Consider the following 20,812-nt stretch of genomic DNA (forward strand, 5'->3'; position numbering starts at 1 on the left):
TGATGGTGCCCTGGGTACTGCTAACCAGTCCCAGGGCCTGTGCTCTGTGTAAAATGGATACGCAAATTAGGCTAATTATAATTGGCTAAGTTAACCTACCTATAAGTCCCTAGTATATGGTAGGGCATGTAGGTTTAGGGACCACAGCATAGGTGGTGCACACCTAGGTGCATTGCTGAGGTGCCCAGTGTCATTTTAAAAGCAAGCCTGCCTTGCTGGCTGCTTTTAAATTAAAGTTATATGCAAATTCGACTTTGGAATTAAAGGTACTTCCAAAGTCTTAAACTACCTTATTTTTACATATAAGTCACCCCTAAGGTGTGCCCTATGTGCCCCTAGGGCTGGGTGCCATGTAACTATAAGCAGGGACTTTATAAAAATAGATTTATAAGCCCTGGTGAGGTAAAAACAGCCAAATTCGTTTTTCCCTCATTGAAGTAAATGGCCTTCATAGGCTAGAATGGGCAGACTTTATTTTAAATTTTAAAGTCTCCTTAAATGTTACATACCAAGAATTTGGTATCAAATTGATTGTTGTAATAAATCCCACAACTTCCAGTTGTTGGATTTAATATAACTTGTCCAGGTAAAAAGTTTAGACTTTACCTAAAAAGTTGCCAATTTCAGCTCTGCATTGTTTTTGCTGCTGTGCTCTGATTGGCCAGCCTGCAGCAGCTTCTGCCAGGCTACCTTGATGAGGTGTGAAGTGGCCTGACTTCACACAAAGGAATGTGCTTGGGAGAGAGAATCTCCCCTCAGCAGATGGTGAGGCAGGAAGGGGGAGGGCTGCCAAACTGGTCTTCAAAGGCAGAGAAGGACATTTGCAGCACCCAGCAACACCCCCACATCCTGCAACCCCAGACAATTAGGTGCCCCCTTGATTAGATTAGGAGAGGGCAGGAGAGGGGTGTGTTTATGATTTTTAGCCACACCAGTGGGTGGGCTCAGCCAGATGTAACCTCCAAAAATCAGATTAATCCATGTTGGATTTTTAGAGACTGTTGCCTTCTGGGATGGATTTTTGCCACACTTCCCAGGAAGTGGTCATCACAGGGGGATGACCCTGTCCCTGATTGGAGAACCAGGGCCCCCCTGCTTTTCACCCAGGAGCAAGGATAAAACTGGCAGACCTGCACCCACACCTCAGATCCCCACCAAATTTCAAGAAGAAAGAACTTAAGGAGAAGAAGGACTGCCCTGCTGGACCCCTGGCCTGCACCTGGAACCTGCACTCAGAAGGAGTGCACCAGCTGCACACTTGGGCTTCACCACAAGAAGGACTTTGCCTGGCTTCAACTGGTTCAAGGAGGGACTCCCTCTTTGCTACAGGTGAAAAATTGCTAACCAGAGACCCCTGCACCAACTCCTGAAGAAAGCGACCAGCTGACCACTGTCCAGTGGCCAAAAAGGAGTTTGTGCCAGGTGCATTCTGGGAGTTGAAGTCCGCAACCCCCAAGGACCATCACAGAACTTCTGGACCCTTGGGGTGAGCTGTGGACCCCAAAAGAACCTTAAAAGAACATCTGGGTGAAGCCCCAGAAGTTTGGAAAAGATTTGAGAATTTTTGGAAAAAAGCTCCAGAGAGGGACCGACCCGCCGCGGAAATTCTAGCCGGCTTGCCTCAACCGCGACCCGGCCTGACTTCGTGGTTCGTCCCGGTAAAGAAAAACATCCAAAAAAGAGACTAAGTCCGAACGTAAAAAGTTGACCGGGACCTCCCAGCCATCGTATCCGAGAAGGGCTCCATGGACGTCGGATCAAGATCCAGGTTTACCCCGGTCGAAGGATTTTCATCTAAAAAAAACGACTAAGTCCGAAGGTAAAAGTCTCCACCGAGGAAACCCACATTGCGTATCCGGACAAGGGCTCCAGGAGGTCGGATTCAACTGGCAGGTTCGTCCCGGTGAAGAAAAACTTCAAAATAAAGACTAAGGGGGTGATTCTAACCCCGGCGGTCTTAGACCGCCGGGGCCAGGGTCGGCGGGAGCACCGCCGACAGACCGGCGGTGCCCCGCAGGGCATTCTGACCGCGGCGCTTTGGCCGCGGTCAGTGCAGGAAAACCGGCGGTCTCCCGCCGGTTTTCCGCTGCCCGTTGGAATCCTCCAAGGCGGCACAGCTTGCTGCGCCGCCGAGGGGATTCCGACCCCCCCTACCGCCATCCAGTTCCCGGCGGTCCGCCCGCCGGGAACAGGATGGCGGTAGGGGGGGTCGCGGGGCCCCTGGGGGCCCCTGCAGTGCCCATGCCACTGGCATGGGCACTGCAGGGGCCCCCGTAAGAGGGCCCCTAAATGTATTTCACTGTCTGCTGCGCAGACAGTGAAATACGCAACGGGTGCAACTGCACCCGTCGCACAGCTTCCACTCCGCCGGCTCGATTCCGAGCCGGCTTCATCGTGGAAGCCTCTTTCCCGCTGGGCTGGCGGGCGGCCTGAAGGCGGCCGCCCGCCAGCCCAGCGGGAATGTCAGAATTACCGCTGCGGTCTTTCGACCGCGGAACGGTAACCTGACGGCGGGACTTTGGCGGGCGGCCTCCGCCGCCCGCCAAGGTCAGGATGAGGGCCTAAGTCAGAAGGTAACTTTTTAACCGAGGCCTCCCGCGACCTGTAGCCGAGCAGGGCTCCATCGCGGTCGGCCTGAAAGTTTGACTTTGCCCCGGTGGAGGTGCAACCAGATGACCCGATTGGCACTTTTTGTTTCTAAGCGCTAGAAAAGTAATAATTCTTTAAAAATTCATATCTCCGGTTCCCCTGAACCGATTTTAATCGTTTTTGTGTCATTTTAAAGATAAAAATATAAACTATTTTTATAAATTGGTTTTGGATTTTTAAACTGTTTCCTGTGTTTTATTTAATTACTGTTTTGTGATATTTGAATGCTTTACACTTTGTCTCCTAAGTTAAGCCTTGACGCTCGTTGCCAAGCTACCAAGGGTTGAGCTGGGATTAATTTACTGAGACCTAACTGTACCTATGTGGAGGTTAGTGGCTTGTTGCTAGGTGTAGGTACCTACCTGCCCTACCAATAACTCATTTTCCAACAGTTGGCCATTAAGGAAAGGAAGCTGCAGCTGGCTCATGAGCTTAGCTTAAAGGAGTTAGACACAAGGAGCCAGTCTAGCAGAGATGGTGGCAGCAATCTTACAGTCCAGCCTGATAGGAGGGTGCACATTTGTAAAGACCTTGTGAACGATAACAAGAGGGAGGATGACATATACTTGTGGTTCAAGGGGTATAAGTCTGCTCTCCACATGAACGTGGTCCCTGAAGCTCATTGGGGGCAACTCTGTGGAAGCACTTTGAGGTAGAAGGGTGGGATACACTGACAGCCTTAGGGGATGCTCAGAATCTCACCTACACTATCATGAAGGATGCCCTACTCACAAGGTATGGTCTCACCCCTGAGCAGTATAAGGACAAGTTTAGGTCTTCTAAGAAGAAGGAATCCCAAACATGGTTGGATTGTGTTGATTCTTATTGCAGGTCACTGGATGGTTATGTGAAGGGCAGTAAGGTAACTACGCATGAGGGGCTTTACAATCTGATTGCTTGGGAGCACTTGTACAGTTTATGTTTTCCAGAGCTGTGCCAGCACCTGATTGACAGCAAACTGACTGACCCCAGGAAGCATGCGCAGGAAGTAGACCGCTGGGAGAGCACCCGGGTACAAAAGAGGTATGGGGGAGACCATGCCAAGGGTGGGCAGGGTCCCTCTCAGAAGAAAGGGGGGGGTAAGTGTAAACAGGGGGAGTTCTCTAAAGGGCCCCAAACTGATTTACAGGGTATGGATTCCCAAACCCCCAGTGAAAAGAAGCCATGGTTCTCCAAAGGGAAGCCAGTGGCAGGTGGTCCCCCATGTAAGTGCTATGCATGTGACCAGGTGGGTCATGTGAGGGCGGACCCCAAATGCCCCAAAAGTACACCGGCACCCACTGGTGCGCCGCCCCAGGGTTTGGCCAGTGTAGCGCTTAGGGAGGAGTTGGTTTCAGGTGGGTGGAAACCAGCTGAGAGGACCCTTGTCTCACTAGGGGACAGTGATATGGTCCAGAGAACCCTAGTGCCTGAAAACACTAAAAAGTACAGGCAGTGGGTGACCATTAATGGACAGAGGGTGGAGGCTCGGAGAGACACAGGAGCCAATGTGACTACAGTGAGGAGTCAGCTGGTGTCTGAAGAGCAGATAGATCCCTGGGTACTTCACCAAGTAGTTGCAGTGGACAACTCAGAGCACCTGTGCAGAGTGGTGCAGGTTCCCTTTGAATGGGGGGTCTCAGGTTCCCTGAAGGTAGCTGTGAGTCCAACCATGCCTGTTGATTGTTTGCTAGGTAACGACCTGGATGATTCCCCTTGGAAGGAGGTGGAACACAGGTCTCACTTGGAGATGTTGGGTCTGCCTAGGTGGGTATGCGTATCCACCCGGTCAATGGCAGCCTCTCAGGGTGGTCAAGAGGCCCTGGAGCCTGAAACAGTGGCCCAGATGACTGCCAAGAACAGAAAGGGCAGGGGGTGCGGCAAACCGGCCCTCCAAGTTCCCACAGTCCAGGAGGAGGCAGAGCCTGAGGGTGATGCCACAGAGCCTACAGGGGAACAGGTGGCTGAACTGGGGGAGGTCCCTGAGCTGTCGCAGTGGCAGCAGGAAGGGGGGCCCACCAGAGAGGCATTCTATGAGGCACAGAAAGTATGCCCTACTCTAGAGGGGCTGCGGCACCAGGCTGCAGCCCAGGTGGCTGGCGAGGAGCCAGGATCACACCTAATCTACTGGGAGGACGGCCTCCTCTATAGCGAGCCTAAGGTTCCTGAGACTGAGTCAGCCCGTGTGCTGGTGGTACCCCAGTGCTTTAGGGCCTTCCTACTGGGTCTGGCTCATGATGTGCCTTTAGCTGGACACTTGGGGCAGGGCAAGACCTTTGACAGGCTTGTGACCCACTTTCATTGGCCCCAAATGCGAAAGCACTCTGATACCTACTGTAGGTCTTGCCAAACTTGTCAGGCAAGTGGCAAGAGTGGGGGGAAATGTAAGGTGCCCCTCCAACCTTTTCCTGTAGTTAGTACCCCCTGTGAAAGGGTTGGTATTGACATTGTGGGGCCTCTGGATCCCAAGACAGCCATGGGCAGCAGGTTCATCCTGGTCTTGGTGGACCATGCCACCAGGTACCCAGAAGCCATTCCTCTAAGGACCGTCACTGCCCCTGTGGTGGCCCGTGCCTTGATGGGAGCTTTTACCCGCATGGGGTTCCCCAAGAAAGTGGTATCTGATAGGGGTACCAACTTCATATCCATGTATATTAAGTCTCTGTGGAAGGTGTGTGGGGTGACCTACAAGTTTACCACACTTTACCACCCCCAAAGTAATGGTCTGGTTGAGAGATTCAACCACACCTTGAAAGGCACGATTATGGGCCTGTCAGAGCCCTTGAGACAAAAGTGGGACGTCTTCTTGCCATGCCTTCTGTTCGCTTACAGGGAGGTGCCTCAAAAGGGACTTGGCTTTAGCCCCTTTGAGCTCATCTATGGCCACCCTGTGAGGGGACCTTTGAGTCTGGTGAAGGAAGCTCTGGAGAAAGCTCCTAGTAAACCACCCCAGGATGTACCTAGCTACAGCTGGCTTTAAGAAACTAGACTGCCTGCTTCCGGCTTCTCGCTCAGGAGAACCTGGAAGCAAGTCAGGAGGATATGAAATGGTGGTACGACTGGAATGCCACTCTGGTCGAGTTTCAACCTGGTCAGAAAGTGTGGGTGATGGCGCCAGTGGAGCCTAGAGTGCTCCAGGATAAGTGGACTGGGCCATTTGAAGTCGTGGAGTGCAAGAGCGAAGTCACCTACCTGGTGGACTTGCGGTCTCCAAGGAACCCTTTAAGGGTAATGGATGTCAACCACCTCAAGACACACTTTGAGCGGAGTGGACTGAGCTGTCAATTCTCCTTGCAACAGATGATGGAATGGAGGAGGAGAGCGAGCCTTTTCCTGACCTCCTGTCTGCAAGAGAAAAAGATGGGTCAGTGGAGGGAGTGATCCTCTCCCCCTCCCTGACTGAGGAGCAGCAAGGTGACTGTCACCACTTGTTGGGACAGTTTTCCTCATTGTTTTGCCTGATCCCAGGAGTCACACACTTGTGCACACATGTTGTGGACACTGGGGACAGTACACCTATTAAACAGAAGGTTTACAGGGTGACTGACAGGGTCAGGGCATGCATTAAGGATGAGGTATCCACAATGCTTACCCTAGGAGTTATTGAGCACTCCAGCAGTCCTTGGGACAGCCCTGTGATATTGGTCCCAAAGGCTGCGGCACCTGGTGCCACTCCAGAACTCAGGTTCTGTGTGGACTACCGGCGACTCAGTGTGGTCAGCAAGACTGACACACACCGATCCCCCGAGCTGATGAGCTCATTAATCAGTTGGGAGCTGCCAAGTACCTCAGTACGTTTGTTTTAACATCTGGGTACTGGCAGATTGCCTTAACTGAGGGGGTCAAGGATAGGTCAGTATTCTCTACCCCAGATGGACACTTTCAATTTAAAGTGATGCCATTTGGAATGAAGAATGCCCCTGCCACCTTTCAGAGGTTGGTCAACCAGGTGTTGGTTGGGCTGGATGAGTTCAGTGCCGCCTACTTGGATGACATTGCTGTGTTTAGTTCCCCATGGGAGGAACACCTGCAACACCTCTGGAGAGTGTTAGAGGCCATGCAGAATGCAGGCCTCACTATTAAGGCGAGCAAGGGCCAAATAGGGCAGGGTTCTGTGGTGTACTGAGAACACCAGGTGGGGAGTGGCCAGGTGGCACACTTACAGCCTAAGATTGACACAATTCTGGCTTGGGAGCCTCCCAAGACCCAGACTGAAGTGAGAGCCTTTTTAGGTCTCACAGGATATTACAGGAGGTTTGTTAAGGGATATGGTACCATTGTTACCCAATTAACCAAGCTGACTTCTAAGAAGCAACCCAGGAACGTGATTTGGACAGAGGCTTGCCAGAACGCTTTTGATACCCTGAAGGCTGCCATGTGCACAGCACCTGTGCTGAAGGCACCTGACTACTCCAAGGAGTTTGTTGTGCAAACAGATGCCCCAGAGCATGGTATTAGAGCAGTACTCTCACAGCTTAATGAAGAGGGCCTAGATCAACCCGTTGCCTTCATTAGCAGGATGTTACTACCCAGGGAATGTAGGTGGAGTGCCATAGAACGTGAAGCGTTTGCTGTGGTCTGGGCACTGAAGAAGCTAAGACCCTACTTGTTTGGGACTCACTTCTGAGTTCAGACCGACCACTGGCCCCTCACATGGTTAATGCAGATGAGAGGTGAGAATCCAATACTGTTGAGGTGGTCCATTTCCCTACAGGGGATGGACTTTACGGTGGAACACTGTCCTGGTACAGAACACGTCAATGCTGATGGTCTGTCCAGGTTCTTCCTCCTTAGTGATGAGAACTCCCATGAGGTTGGGTAGCTGCTTCCCACTTTCAGCTGGGGGGACACGTGTTAGACGTTTCATCCTTAGCATGGTCTCCCTTAACTTTTTGCCTCTGTTCCTCAGGTTGTTGATGTGTGCTAGACTCTGATTTTGCTGTTTTTGTTACTCTGGGCACTTTACCACTGCTAACCAGTGCTAAAGTACAAGTGCTCCTTTACCATATGTGTATGTAATTGGTGTATCCATGATTGGCATATTTGATTTATTAGTAAGTCCCTAGTACAGTGCACTAGAGGTGCCCAGGGCCTGTAAATCAAATTCTACTAGTGGGCCTGCAGCACTAGTTGTGCCACCCACATAAGTAGCTCTGTAAGCATGTCTCAGACCTGTAACTGCAGTGGCTGTGTGTGCAGTTTTAACTGTAAATTTGACTTGGCAAGTGTACCCACTTTCCAGGCCTAAACCTTCCATTTTCTTACATGTAAGGCAACCTTAAGGTAGGCCCTAGGTAGTCCCAAGGGCAGAGTGCAGTGTATGGTTAAGGTAGGACATATAGGGGGTCATTCTGACCCCGGCCGGCGGCGGAAGCCGCCGGCCTGGCTGGGACCGCCAGAATACCGCTGCGCGGTCAAAAGACCGCCGCGGGTATTCTGGGTTTCCCGCTGGGCTGGCGGGCTACCGCCAGAAGGCCGCCCGCCAGCCCAGCGGGAAACACCCTTCCATGAGGATTCCGGCTCTGAAAGGAGCCGGCGGAGTGGAAGGGGTGCGACGGGTGCAGTTGCACCCGTCGCGAATTTTAGTGTCTGCTATGCAGACACTGAAATTCTCAGTGGGGCCCTCTTACAGGGGCCCCTGCAGTGCCCATGCCATTGGCATGGGCACTGCAGGGGCCCCCAGGGGCCCCACGACACCCCATACCGCCATCCTCTTCCTGGTGGCCAAAACCACCAGGAACAGGATGGCGGTATGGGGGTCGGAATCCCCATGGCGGCGCAGCAAGCTGCGCCGCCATGGAGGATTCCCCAGGGCAGCGGAAAGCCGGCGGTACACCGCCGGCTTTCCGTTTCTGACCGCGGCTGTACCGCCGCGGTCAGAATGCCCAAGGGAGCACCGCCAGCCTGTTGGCGGTGCTCCCGTGGTCGTTGGCCCTGGCGGTTTTTACCGCCAGTGTCAGAATGACCCCCATAGTGATGTGTTTTATATGTCCTGAAGGTGAAATATTGCTAAATTTGTTTTTCACTGTTGCAAGGACTGTCCCTCTCATAGGTTAACATGGGGGCTACCTTTAAATCTGATTAAAGTGTAGATTCTCTTTGGGAGCGGATGGAAATGTGGAGTTTGGGGTCTCTGAGCTCACAATTTAAAAATACATCTTTTAGTAAAGTTGATTTTAAGATTGTGTATTTGAAAATGCTACTTTTAGAAAGTGAGCATTTTCTTGCTTATACCATTTCGGTTACTCTGCCTGTTTGTGGATTCCCTGTCTCGGTCAGTTTGACAGTTGGGCTGGTTGTACCTCACACTAGACAGTGACACAAAGGGAGCTGTGGTGTATCCTGCGTAGCCTGATGAGTCATCTGTGCTAGTTTGGAGGAGAGGAGTGGTCTCTTACACCTGAAAGGGCTGTGCCTGCCCTCACACAATGCAGTCTCCAACTCCCTGGTGAGTGTCTCGGCCTGGCCTGGGCAGGGCAGGATTTCACATTCAAGAGAGACTTTACTTTGAAGTAGTCCTACTTCAAAGGAGAAATTGGGTATAAGAAAGTCACCCAAAACCACAGGTTTTAGAGAACTTCTGGAAACAAGAGGAACCTCTGCCTGGAGAAGAGCTGAGGAAGAAGAACTGCCCTGCCTGTGACTGTGCTTTGTGGAGCTATCCTGCAGTTGCTGCTTCTGCCAGAGTAAGAGGGAAAAGACTGGACTTTGTGTGCCTTCCATCTTGTGAAGAAATCTCCAAGGGCTTGATTTAGAGCTTGCCTCCTGTTGTTTGAAGTCTCAGGGACAGCAAAGACTTCACTCTACCAGCATCTGGAGTCTCAGAAGAGACTCCTGCTCCGACAAGTGGTTCCATATCCAGTCCCTGGGCCCTTGAAAGGAAAAGCTGGTGAAAATCCAAGGAAATCGACTTCGGACGACTGCGGACCGACGCCGCTGCTGAATCCGGTGACTCTGCCTGCAACCGACTCCGTGATCTTTGCTGGAATGCGACGACCTTCACAGGCCCGACATCACTGCAGCCCCACCGAAGTCTGCGACTCTGCGGAAGTAGCCGCATCACGTCGTGGCCAGCGCCGCTCGAAGTGCGCGGATTCATTGTTTCACACAGACGCCACGATCCCTGACTTCGCGCATTGGCTCGTTTTCATTTCTTCACCAAGGTACTCTACCTGGGGGTCTATGTGACTCCGTGTCCGGCGCCGCTGGTGTCGGATTGTTGGGAACGACTCCATCACAACCCCGTATTAACACCTCATCGAAGCATTTTGTGTTTCGAAGCGCTATTTTTGAGTTTAATCTTTAAAAATTGTCAGAGTTTTGTCGTCTTGGTCTTGTTTTGTTTAGATAAATATTTCCTATTTTTCTAAACTGGTGTTGTGTCATTTTGTAGTGTTTTCATTGAGTTACTGTATGTGTTGGTACAAATACTTTACACCTAACACTCTGAAGTTAAGCCTACTGCTCTGCCAAGCTACCAAGTGGGTAAGCAGGGGTTAGGGTGATTCTCTTTTACCCTGACTAGAGTGAGGGTCCTTGCTTGAACTGGGGGTAGCCTGACTGTCAACCAAAGACCCCATTTCTAACAGACTGGAAATAAAACTTTAAGCTTTTCAGGCATGGGTCTGCCTCCTGTACCTGAGCATGTCTTACAAGGAAAGAGAGCAGGAGAGGTCAGACAGAAGCTGTCACCAGTCCTGGTGCTGCCTCCCACACCTAAGAGTCTCGTAGAAAGAGAGAGAGCAGAAGAGGTCACACAGAAGAGGTCACCAGTCCTGGCAGCTGCCTCCTACACCAAGAATGTCCTAAAAAGCGAGAGAGAGGAGTAGAGGTCAGACAGAAGAGGTAACCAATCCTGGCAGCTGCCTCCCACACCTGAGTATGTCTTACAAAGAGAGAGAGCGGAAGAGGTCACACAGAAGAGGTTACCAGTCCTTGTAGCTGTCTCTCTCACCCAAAAATGTCATATAAAGAGAGACAGCAGTAGAGGTCAGGCAGAAGAGGTCACCAGTCCTTGTAGCTGCCTCCCCAAGTGAGTATGTCTCACAAAGAGAGAGAGGCATAGAGGTCAGACAGAAGAGGTCACCAGTCCTGGCAGCCACCTCCCACACCGGAGTATGCCTTACAAAGAGAGAGCAGAAGAGGTAAGACAGAAGAGGTCACCAGTCCTGGGCAGCTGCCAACCACACCCGAGAATGTCCTACAAAGAGAGAGAGAAAGCAGGAAAGGTCAGACTGAAGCGGTCACCACTCCTGGGCAGCTACCTACCTCAGAGGATCCACCACTCCACACCAGGCTGCTCACATGCAAGGTGATTTTCTGGCCTTCTGGGGCATTGGGATCTATCTTCCCCACCTTTATCATTCGGAATTCCTCATCCGGCGAGATCTGAATATTGAGGATATCGAAGGAGGCGGGTGCATCTCCACGCTCATCAAAGAATATATCCTGGCCAGCGCGGCTCTTGAATTTTTGATTTTTCAGATAATGGTGAATCTAAGGAGCACAACAGAACACAGGTTAATACAAGAAAGCTGTTCTTCTCTCCTACACTTCTTTATTCTCTTCCCTCCTTCCTGGTCTGATTCACCTCCTTATCTTACTCTTGGTGATATTTCATTGCTTCCAGGAAGATTGTATGAAACATCATCCAACATTGGTCACATTCTGGTTCATGTGTCACATTATAATACAAAAGATTGCCCAAGAGTCTCATTATCCATGTTCCCTTTCAAAACAATAGGTTGTGTGCTTGCTCCTGCCAGGGCACTCTAATCCTTCAGAGGTTTGTCCATCTCATTCTGTGATGCACATGTTGCACCTGTGTGGTATACATGAAGCACTCCTTCATTTGCTTGGGTAGCAGCCCCTTTGCAATTGATGGAATTACTCTGTTTGGGGGTCATGAGTGACACAACACATGGAGCCATATGAACCAAAGACCCTTGTATGATGCTTTAACTGTGCCCACCTAGGAGACATGTACAGTAAGCCCACCCTCTGACAGATCCCTAGGGGATCAGCCAGAGGATGACCCTGGGAAGAAGGTTCCTATCCTTCCCTGACAGATAGGTCAAGGGTACACTAGAAGCCACCTTGTTAGTGTCCCTGCTGGGGTACCCTATGATTGGGCTCTGAAATAGAGTATTGAAGGCCTTCTTTAGGGAGGATAAAGTTGTGAAATTGGCCACTCTCATGGGAGACTTTCAGTAGATGACTCAGAGCAAAGAGGCAGTCTGCGGAGAAACACAGCCCTAAGCTTTGAACCAGCCCTTCATTTTCCCTGCTCTGTGTAGAACGTGCACTAAGTCAAAAGGTTGCTGCAGGCAATGAAGACACCATGGTTTTAGTGTCTGCCTCACACAATGAAAGAGAGTGTTTGCCTGCATAAAATATGCACTTGATTTGCAAACCAACCGAGATACTGTACTGGTTTGCCATTCAAAATGGGCCCTATGTGTTGGAAGATATGTTACGCAAAGCTTTAGACGTGATGACAGGCAGCTTCTCCCTGGTCTGCAGTTGGACCTGTGCATACAAGCTGTGTCTAAAGAGCACTAAAGTTGTCCTAAGGTGAAGGTCTTGTGGAACAGAAAACACAGAAAATAATAAATACTTAAATGGTGAAGCCTTTTGGATGCCCCACCTGGCCAATCATTCATCAACATTTTTAAACTGCCCAATCACAATTAGAAGACATTTGCCACTGCCCATGGACTATCCCTGTCTGTGTTTCTGTCAATTTACTAGTAGAAGTAGCCAATTGCAAGATGCATAAGAAGTGCATGTAGCTCAGAGACTGTTCACTGCTGTAACTGTTGGATCACTACAACATCATACATATCACTAAATCAAAGAAAGACCTAACCATTCCAAAAGTATCGGGTGGAACCAGATCTCCGAGAACATTCAAAATAACCTCATGTTCTGCAGACCAACCGGGCAGCACCAACTGGTTCAAGAGTAGGACCAACCATACTCAAACCACCCAACAACCTTTTTAACTCCATGTTTCCAAGCTCCAAGAACATTCAATAGGCACTCAGGCATTGCAAACCAACCAGGCAGCAACCACCAGTCTACGAGTAGGACCAACCATGGTCAAACCATTCACCAACCTTTACAACTCAGTTTTTCCAAGCTCCAGCAGCATTCAAAATAACCTCAGGCTCTTCATGGGGAGGTAAAGTGCCTGGCAAAAGCCTTAGCCCTCCGACTCATAGAACACATCCACACCCTGGTACAGTCTGGTCATGCTGGCTTTATGTCCAACAGGGCCACCCATCATAATATTCAGCTGTCATATGATGGCCGTGGCAGACCACCTAGCCAGACCATCGGCCCTTCTGCAAGCAGATATAGAGAGGGCCTTTAACTCAGTGAGTTGGGAATACTTGTTTGTTCCCCTCAAACACCTAAACTTCGGACCCTGATTCCTGTCTTATGTAAATCTGCTATATACTGAGTTAATGGCATTGGTCTGAATGGCGGGCACTGTCTCTGATCAATTTCCTATTGGATGTGGGACTAGGAAGGTCTGCCCATTATCCCCATTGTTGTTCGCTCTAGCTATAGAGCCCCTGGCCATATAAGTTAGAATGGACACCCAGTGCGGGGATTTGAATTGTCACAGGGTGTGTCAGATAGAGTTGTACTATATGTTGATGAGATGATGTTATGCATGACAGACCCTGAGACCACTGGGTTGCGTCTGTTACAAATCATGCAGATCTTTAGTGAGACATCCGGCCTATACATGAACACAGGCCTAAACATGAATGCTGCTCCCATTGGGGGGCTCACAGGGCAACATGGCTTGGGCATCAACCTTAACATGGGCAACAGGGAGAGTTAACTATCTCAGAATCTTCCTTACACCTACTGTTGATATTTCCGGGGCCCACAATATATTCCCCTTGATTACATGGGTCAGGGAGGAGGTCAAATCTTGGTCCTTTTTACCATTGCCATTGCTCCCTTCCTTGCTTACTATACCAGCTCCAAAATTACCTGTTCCCAGTCCACCCCCCATGGTTCAGACAGATTAATACACTTCTACGCCAGTTTCTGTGGGATGGGGGAGCACCATGCATTGCCCTACGCACATGCTTTCAATCCACGTTTTAGGGTGGCATTGACGCTATGGACGTGCTTCCGTATTATGCAGCGTCTCACCTCCAGGTCCTTAATGATTGGATTTACTGTTCCTGAGATGATTCAGCGTATGCTGCGGAGCACTAGGCAATGCTACATACCTATTACATGGCAGAGTGGTGGTGGCAGCCCTCCCTCCGATGACTGGAGGTGGCTACAATCTGGAAGCAATTTCTTCACAGAATGGGTTGGTGAAGGGGGCTGACCCGAGAGACACCACTTTGGAGTGGTACCCTATTACAGCAAATGACACACCTGCGGTTCTTTCAGAGATGGGTACGCATTGGTATCTCCATGTTGGGAGACATTATGCGAGGCATTATTCTGAAATCATTCCAAGAGCTACAATTGGAATAAGTGATGCATCGTAGCCAATTTTATAGGTATCTGCAATTGCGACATACACTCTCCCCTTATTTGCGCACCCTATCATATCTGCTGAAATTCAATCCCCTGGAGGGCAAACTCTTGATGGGTGATTTAACATCCCACAAAATTTCACAAATATATCAAACTCTAATTACCAATAGCTACACCACGCTTCCTGTCCTCTGCTTGGCATGGTAGGCAGACATAGACAACATAGATGAGGATGATTGGGTGGAAGCCAGGAGGTCCCCAGTGGAGCTACAATCTCCTTGCGCCTGTGATTAATTCAGCTAAAATACCTACATTGTACATATTACATGAGAAATCGTCTTTGGTAAATAGGGCTTATGGTGTCCCCTACTTGTCTGCCCTGCAACGCGCCTAAGGGTACATTTTGCCATGTGGTTTGGAACTGTTGAGCCCTTACATGCTTTTGGAGGGGAGTGGTGTCTTGCCTGGGCATTGTTCTGGGGTGGGTGGTCCCGTCCACTCTAAAGTTGCTTCTCTTACACTGTTCAGAGGAGTTAGGGGGAAACAGGTAGAAATGCCACCTCTTGTTCCTGGGCCTTACACTGGCACAGAGAGACATTGCACACATGTGGAAGGCTACTGAACCACCATTCCTGGTGGCATGGAAGCAAGGGATGGAGTATTGTACGGGCTTGGAGATCGCTGTGTTCAAGGCCAAAGCGTGCCCCCAGAAGCATCAAAAGGTTTGGCAGGGTTGGGCAGATTACTAGGGCCTATGTTTGAAGCCAGAATGTACACTGGAGTTGGGATTAGAGGTTGAGATGGAATCTCACAGACAGTGAGGGATTGGATCTTAAAATGTTTATGTCAATTACTTTTGGATGGGTGGGTGGGTGTGGGGGCGACGGTGTTGGGGTTGCTGCATTTGTTGCATTTATATACTTATTCTCAATATACTGTTAAGGCATATCTGTGGTCCCTTTTTCTGGAAAATCCAAATACAATTTGTTGTAAAAAAAAATTACTTTAGGCTCTGGAGAACAACCAGGCAGCAGCCACTGGTCCAAGAGAAGGACCAACCATGCTCAAACCGCCCAACAACCTTAACAACTCTGTGGTTCCAAGCTCCAAGAACATTCAAAGCAAACTCAGGCTCTGCAGACCAACAAGGTGGGAACCACCACAGGCACAAGTGTAGGTCGAGCAATGCTCAAACCACTGAGACAATACCAAAATGGAGAGGCAATGATCCACAATTAATCCATAGAGTTCAATAAGCTGTCCAAGAAGCTTTTTTTCAAATATAAGCTTTATTGTTTATCAGTCAAAGCACTTCTACTGGCACAACCCTTATTAGTGCAACAAAAATCCCGATATAATGTCCATCAATTCTATACAAGCACTGTTTTCTGAATGTAAGTCTCAAACCACCATTCTATCAGCCAAAAGTTTGTCTCAAATCACTGTTCTATCAGAAAAAGGTTGTCCAGAAATTCTCCTATTTTTTTCAACTAAGGATCAGACTCAGTGAGAAATGTATTTTAGACCTTAAGATAAAGTGGGTAGATGGTTTACCATGTATGTAATTAAAAGGTGTTTGAAGTGCCTTTTTCCAACAGCGTTATAAAATGAAGTGATTCTTCTCTGTGGCTTAGAGCCTTTGAGTTTGAAGGTGCATAATAAGATTTTGGCCCATATTTATCATACTTTCACGCCACGGAACAAGACACCTTGCTGTGCTGTTTTGCATGAAAGTGAGAGGGCAGGAATGCACCACATTTAACATTATATGGTGGCCTTACATGGCTTGATAGATTTAAATGAACAGTTGTGTCGCTCTTGTGCCCCATTGCATTATATGGTGCATTCCTATCCTCTGCTTGCGCTGGTGCATAATATGTTTCCTTCCGCCAAATCAGGCACCTTTATGCCATGGTGCAAGGGAGTCTGCATTGTAGACAGGATTGTTTTTATGCAATAAGAGGCACCGTCCTGCACAAAAACAATCCTTAGAGATATTTTCCTCTTTCTATGTGTGCTACACACGCAACACACATAGGAATAGGAAGTAACAAGGCGCAAAAAATATACTTTTTCTCATTATGCCTCACCTATGTAGGAGTTTGACACATTCCCAGGTCTACCAGTAATGGTGAATGCAGGAATGTGCTATAATCCATGGGTGATTGCGTAGGAACACCAAAGTTCCACCCATGGAGTGTCTTCCCAGGGCAGAGTAACACATCACAATGATTTGTGCTGCGATGCATTACTCTAGATTTATCAATCCTGGTAAAGCCACATAAGGTGGCCTTGGGTGGCTTGATTAAGGTGGCCTTGGGTGGCTTGATCAATCCCGATTAACAGTTGCGTCGCATTCGTGCCCCATTGCATTATATAGTGCATTCCTGTACTCTCCTTGCTCTGGCGGACAATGTGTTTCCTTGCACCAATGCAGGCACTGTTATGCCATGGTGCAAGAGAAGAGTGCCTACCTTGTAGACAGAATTGTTTTTGTGCAGGAAAGGGCACATTCCTGCACAAAAACAATCCTTTGAGGCATTTGTTCTCTTGCAGCACACTTAGAAAGAGGAAACAATGAGAAGAAATAAGGATATTTCTCCTCATTGTGCCTCCACTGGAAGGGTGTAGCATTTTGAGGCATTCTCAGGCTACCCAGTCTTGGTAAATCTGGAAATGCGCAAAGATCCATGGGTAGATGCATGAGAACATCCCTGCTCCACCCATGGAATACCTTCCCAGGGCAGAGTAATGCTGCCTTGCGTTATTCCAGATTTACCAAGCCACGCAGGCTCGGTAAATCTTAATCTAGGTTTTGCATCTTCCTGCATCGCATGGCGATGCAAAACCTTAATAAATGTGGGCTTTAGTATCTTAATCTTGGGAGAAAATGCTACCTAAATAATAGCAACTTTTCTCACAGTTTGTCATCTCCTCCCTCAATTCCCAGTAATACATATTTTTTTTATTGTTACATCAAATCATATGATTTTGCTTTTTGGGCACATTGATCTCAAGAAAATGTTTCACAGCACAATCATATAATACATTGAAATGACTTTGTTAACCAATGGGAGTTAAATCCAATAGAATAAAGTCATCAGCATATAAAATGGAATAACACTTAAAATGTTCCAATTTTAGGGGAAATTTGATGTTGAAAAATAATTAAATAGGCAAGTCACTTATATCTAAAGAAAACGCTAGGCAAGTGAAAACACAGCTTTGCTTTAGTCCATTTGCAGTCTTATTACATTGAAGAACCCTTGGTTCATGCTTCTGCCCTTTCTGAAAGTAAGGATAGTCCATCGAAGTTAGAGGCTTGTCCAGAGTGAGATATACATGGATTTTTAAGGTACATTAAACACTCTTCTTGAGGGATTTCATTCTGGAGTGGCAATGATATGCTTCAAAGTTCTTCAGTTATTCTCACCTCCAGTTTTAGATAACTGGAAGGTGAGCTTATAATTGTTTCTATCTAATCTAAGTTTATTCCAACGCCTCCTTTGCTGTTTTTTTTTTTTGTGTGGCCCTTATTGGACATGGAGACAAAAATTGCTTCCATGTCATATAATTCAACTCCCTAGATAAAATTAGGGCTAATTTATCACATAATCCTTATTAAATGTTTATCTTAATTAGTTTGGGTTATACTTCTATGCAGTGGCTTAAAGAAACTTTAAGCCACCCCCACCCCTCCGCAAAGTACCTTTGGAGGATCCCTCCTCCTGGATCCAGTAAGGAACTGTGCTGAGAGGGCATCCCGGAGCTCAGCGGCCCAAGGGGCCTTTGTTACACCACTGCTTCTATGGCATTAATTCTGTAGATGCTACTGGTTATAGTCAGTACTCAAAGATTTCAAGAATAGTCCAAATAATGGCTTGTCAAGTAACTTCATGGATGGCTCGCATCGGATCTTTTGCAGAAAGAATGGCTCTGGAATTCCAAATGGCCTTTCCATTTTTCGTAAATTCTATTAATTCATCACGTCAATTCCAGGTGTTAGTCTTTACCAGGGGCCATATTAGTCAAATTGATAAAATAAAGTGATCACTTTGTCTATTCTTTATTACCTGGCCTTCAGATATGAGATTCAAAATGCCCATTTTCTAATTCTCATAATTTAGAAAGAAAACGAATAACACAAATGTGTGCTTTCCTGTGACCTGGCTAGTAAATTGTTGGAATTGTCCGTAATCCTTTAAAGACTTTGGGCCTGATTACGAGTGTGGCGGTCCTCGGACTGCCACACTCATGTTGGCTGTCGGACCGCCATGGTTGTGGCAGTCCGACCGACACATTATGAGGTTGGCGGGCAGCCCCACCAATCTACCGCATATTCCAACTGGATCTTTGATCCTGATGGGCTTACAGTGGCAGAGATCAGAATCAGTCAGGGTGGTGGTGAAGTCAGCACCGCCCTGCTGATTATGACCAGGTTCTCTGCCAGCCTTTTCATGGTGGTTTCACTGCCATGAAGAGGCTGGCAGAGAACAGGTACCAGGGGCCACAGGGGGGCCCCTGCACTGCCCATGCCCTTGGCATAGGCAGTGCAAGGGTCCCCCTGCCCAGCACAGCAGACAATGAGCATTGCGAGGGTGCTGATGCAGCCTGTGGGAGGCAGCATTGCAGCCAACCCGATTACGAGCCGGCGACAATGCAGCTGCCACTTTCCCCCTGGGCTGACGGGCAGAAACCTTGGTTTCTGCCCAGCAGGAAAGTCGTAATGGGTCCCGGCAGGGATGTAGCCAGTTTGGCGGCAGACTCCCCATTGGAGGTTTGGCAGACGGGTCATCCCGTCTGCCTAAGTCATAATCATGCCCTTTATTTCTAAAGACATCTGCATACTAATTAGAAATGTTTGCATTAAAATCACCCAAAAGAAGTAACCAATCTGGAGGATGCTGAGGTACAAAAGATAAGTATTAACAAGGTAGTGGCCTAATTTTATGCTATTATTGGTACTAGGAGGACAATAGACATTGACAAGTTGACATAATATTGCTTTAGACAGCAGGGGGTTGAAAAAGTTAACTTCAAACCCTGAATATTTATATCTTGAAATGAGACTTTTTGCTAGTTCCAGGCATGCTTTGTTGACGGCCCTCCATGTGCATGGTCCATTGTATTAGTAATCATTAAACTGTAAATTAAATTGTGAATTTTCTCAGTTGATTGCACTTCCCCTGTGCTGAACTCTATGCTGCATAAACTTCCATGTAGAGGGGAAGGAGCCCATGGGTGATATCACATGACATTCCCATTAGTACGCCGGAACCTGTGTTTGCCACTGCTTTCTCAGCATTCTACTGGGAAAGCTTGTGACCTGTAAGAAAATTAAAAGTATATTGAGGCAGAGATGTAAATCTCCACTTCTGTTACAACAGTTCTCTTGTGGCCCAAGCCTAAAGTCATCAGTCCACTGTAAGAGCTTTGCTTTGATTGCAACACTATATGATCAACAAAGTGTAACACTACATTTCTCTGACCTGCCAAGGCCGGATGTCACTGATGTCGGCACATGCTCCATTGGTGAAGGGTCCCTCACCTGGCCTGCAGGATACCAAAGCATTCAATGCATGTGCAAAAGCATTGACTGCAAGATAACTGTGATAAGTGTAGCTCAGATCATAGAGTTCAAACAAAGATACAGCTGCCTCGTTCATGGTCTTATTTCCTGAGCAAGACTCCAACTGTTGTCCTATTGTTCCCACAGTTTTATCCTTGTTATCCTCTGACCACTGACAGTGGAAGGCTTTTCCAAAGAAGTGTTTAAGAAAGATATCATCAGGAAATTTGTCTGGATGAAGCTTTAGGAGAAAGTCTTTGAAACCTGACATAGTGTTAGTATATGGTTTGAGACCCAATGTCCCATTCAATATTCTCCATGCCTGACGTGCAAAGAATCCTGGTGATATTCCAAAGTATGCAGAGAATATCCAGGTCTTTCCTGTGATGTTTTGATCATAAATAGTTTCCAATAACAACTTCACTTGTGCTTCTGCGCTGTGAATGATAACAACCTTCACTGAGTGTCTTCGTATGACTTCAAAAACCCGCCAGACCTTCTCCATGGAGTACCGCAGATGAATTCTCTCTATAAAAGCCACACAGCCACCATTTTCTTCAATTAACATCTTCACCTGCTGGCCTCCCTGTAAGCCCACATCGTCATCGGAAATTATCAATCCTACCCATGTCCAACCAAAGTGCCCCACTAACTGTGCCAGGGCGATATTCTGAAATGTGTTGCCAGGGACAGTGCGAAGGAAGGACGGAAACTGGAGTTTGTCACTTAGGGTGGAGATTGCAGCTGAATGGCTGATCTGTCAGAAAATAGAAACAACATGTGACATTCAATAAGATGACTATGAATCTCAAAATATTTATATATTTATATATCACGTATGTGTACGTTATTGTAAATACTCCATATGGGATGGCTTTCTTTTGCACCTTCAAACTTCGTCTAAAGCCAGGTCTAGGTACAGACAAGGATCTGTAAGGTCTTTAGGTCAGATTGGGGATGCTTCAGACATGCTTGATATTGGAATAATAAAGTCCAGGTATGAATTTCTCCTATTACTATATGTATTTTACTACATGTTTATAGTTTACTAAGATTCCTTTGAAATACATAAGCAAGCCATGGGTGTTGTAACATTCTCAT

At 47.9% G+C, this 20,812-nt stretch overlaps 1 protein-coding gene across 1 annotated transcript in view; it reads right to left on the reverse strand.

Annotated features, from left to right (window-relative positions):
* Nucleotides 1–20,812, reverse strand: part of LOC138249310 (vomeronasal type-2 receptor 26-like) — a 179,521-nt gene that overhangs the window by 130,268 nt on the left and 28,441 nt on the right. Inside the window, exons 3-4 of the mRNA XM_069203268.1 lie at nucleotides 19,632–20,468; nucleotides 10,897–11,124 (exon numbers count right to left, since the gene is read on the reverse strand). Coding sequence (XP_069059369.1) covers nucleotides 10,897–11,124; nucleotides 19,632–20,468 — 1,065 coding nt within the window. The remainder of the gene's footprint in view (nucleotides 1–10,896; nucleotides 11,125–19,631; nucleotides 20,469–20,812) is intronic.

Source organism: Pleurodeles waltl, chromosome 8 (genome assembly GCF_031143425.1).
Source record: "Pleurodeles waltl isolate 20211129_DDA chromosome 8, aPleWal1.hap1.20221129, whole genome shotgun sequence".
Taxonomy (NCBI): domain Eukaryota; kingdom Metazoa; phylum Chordata; class Amphibia; order Caudata; family Salamandridae; genus Pleurodeles; species Pleurodeles waltl.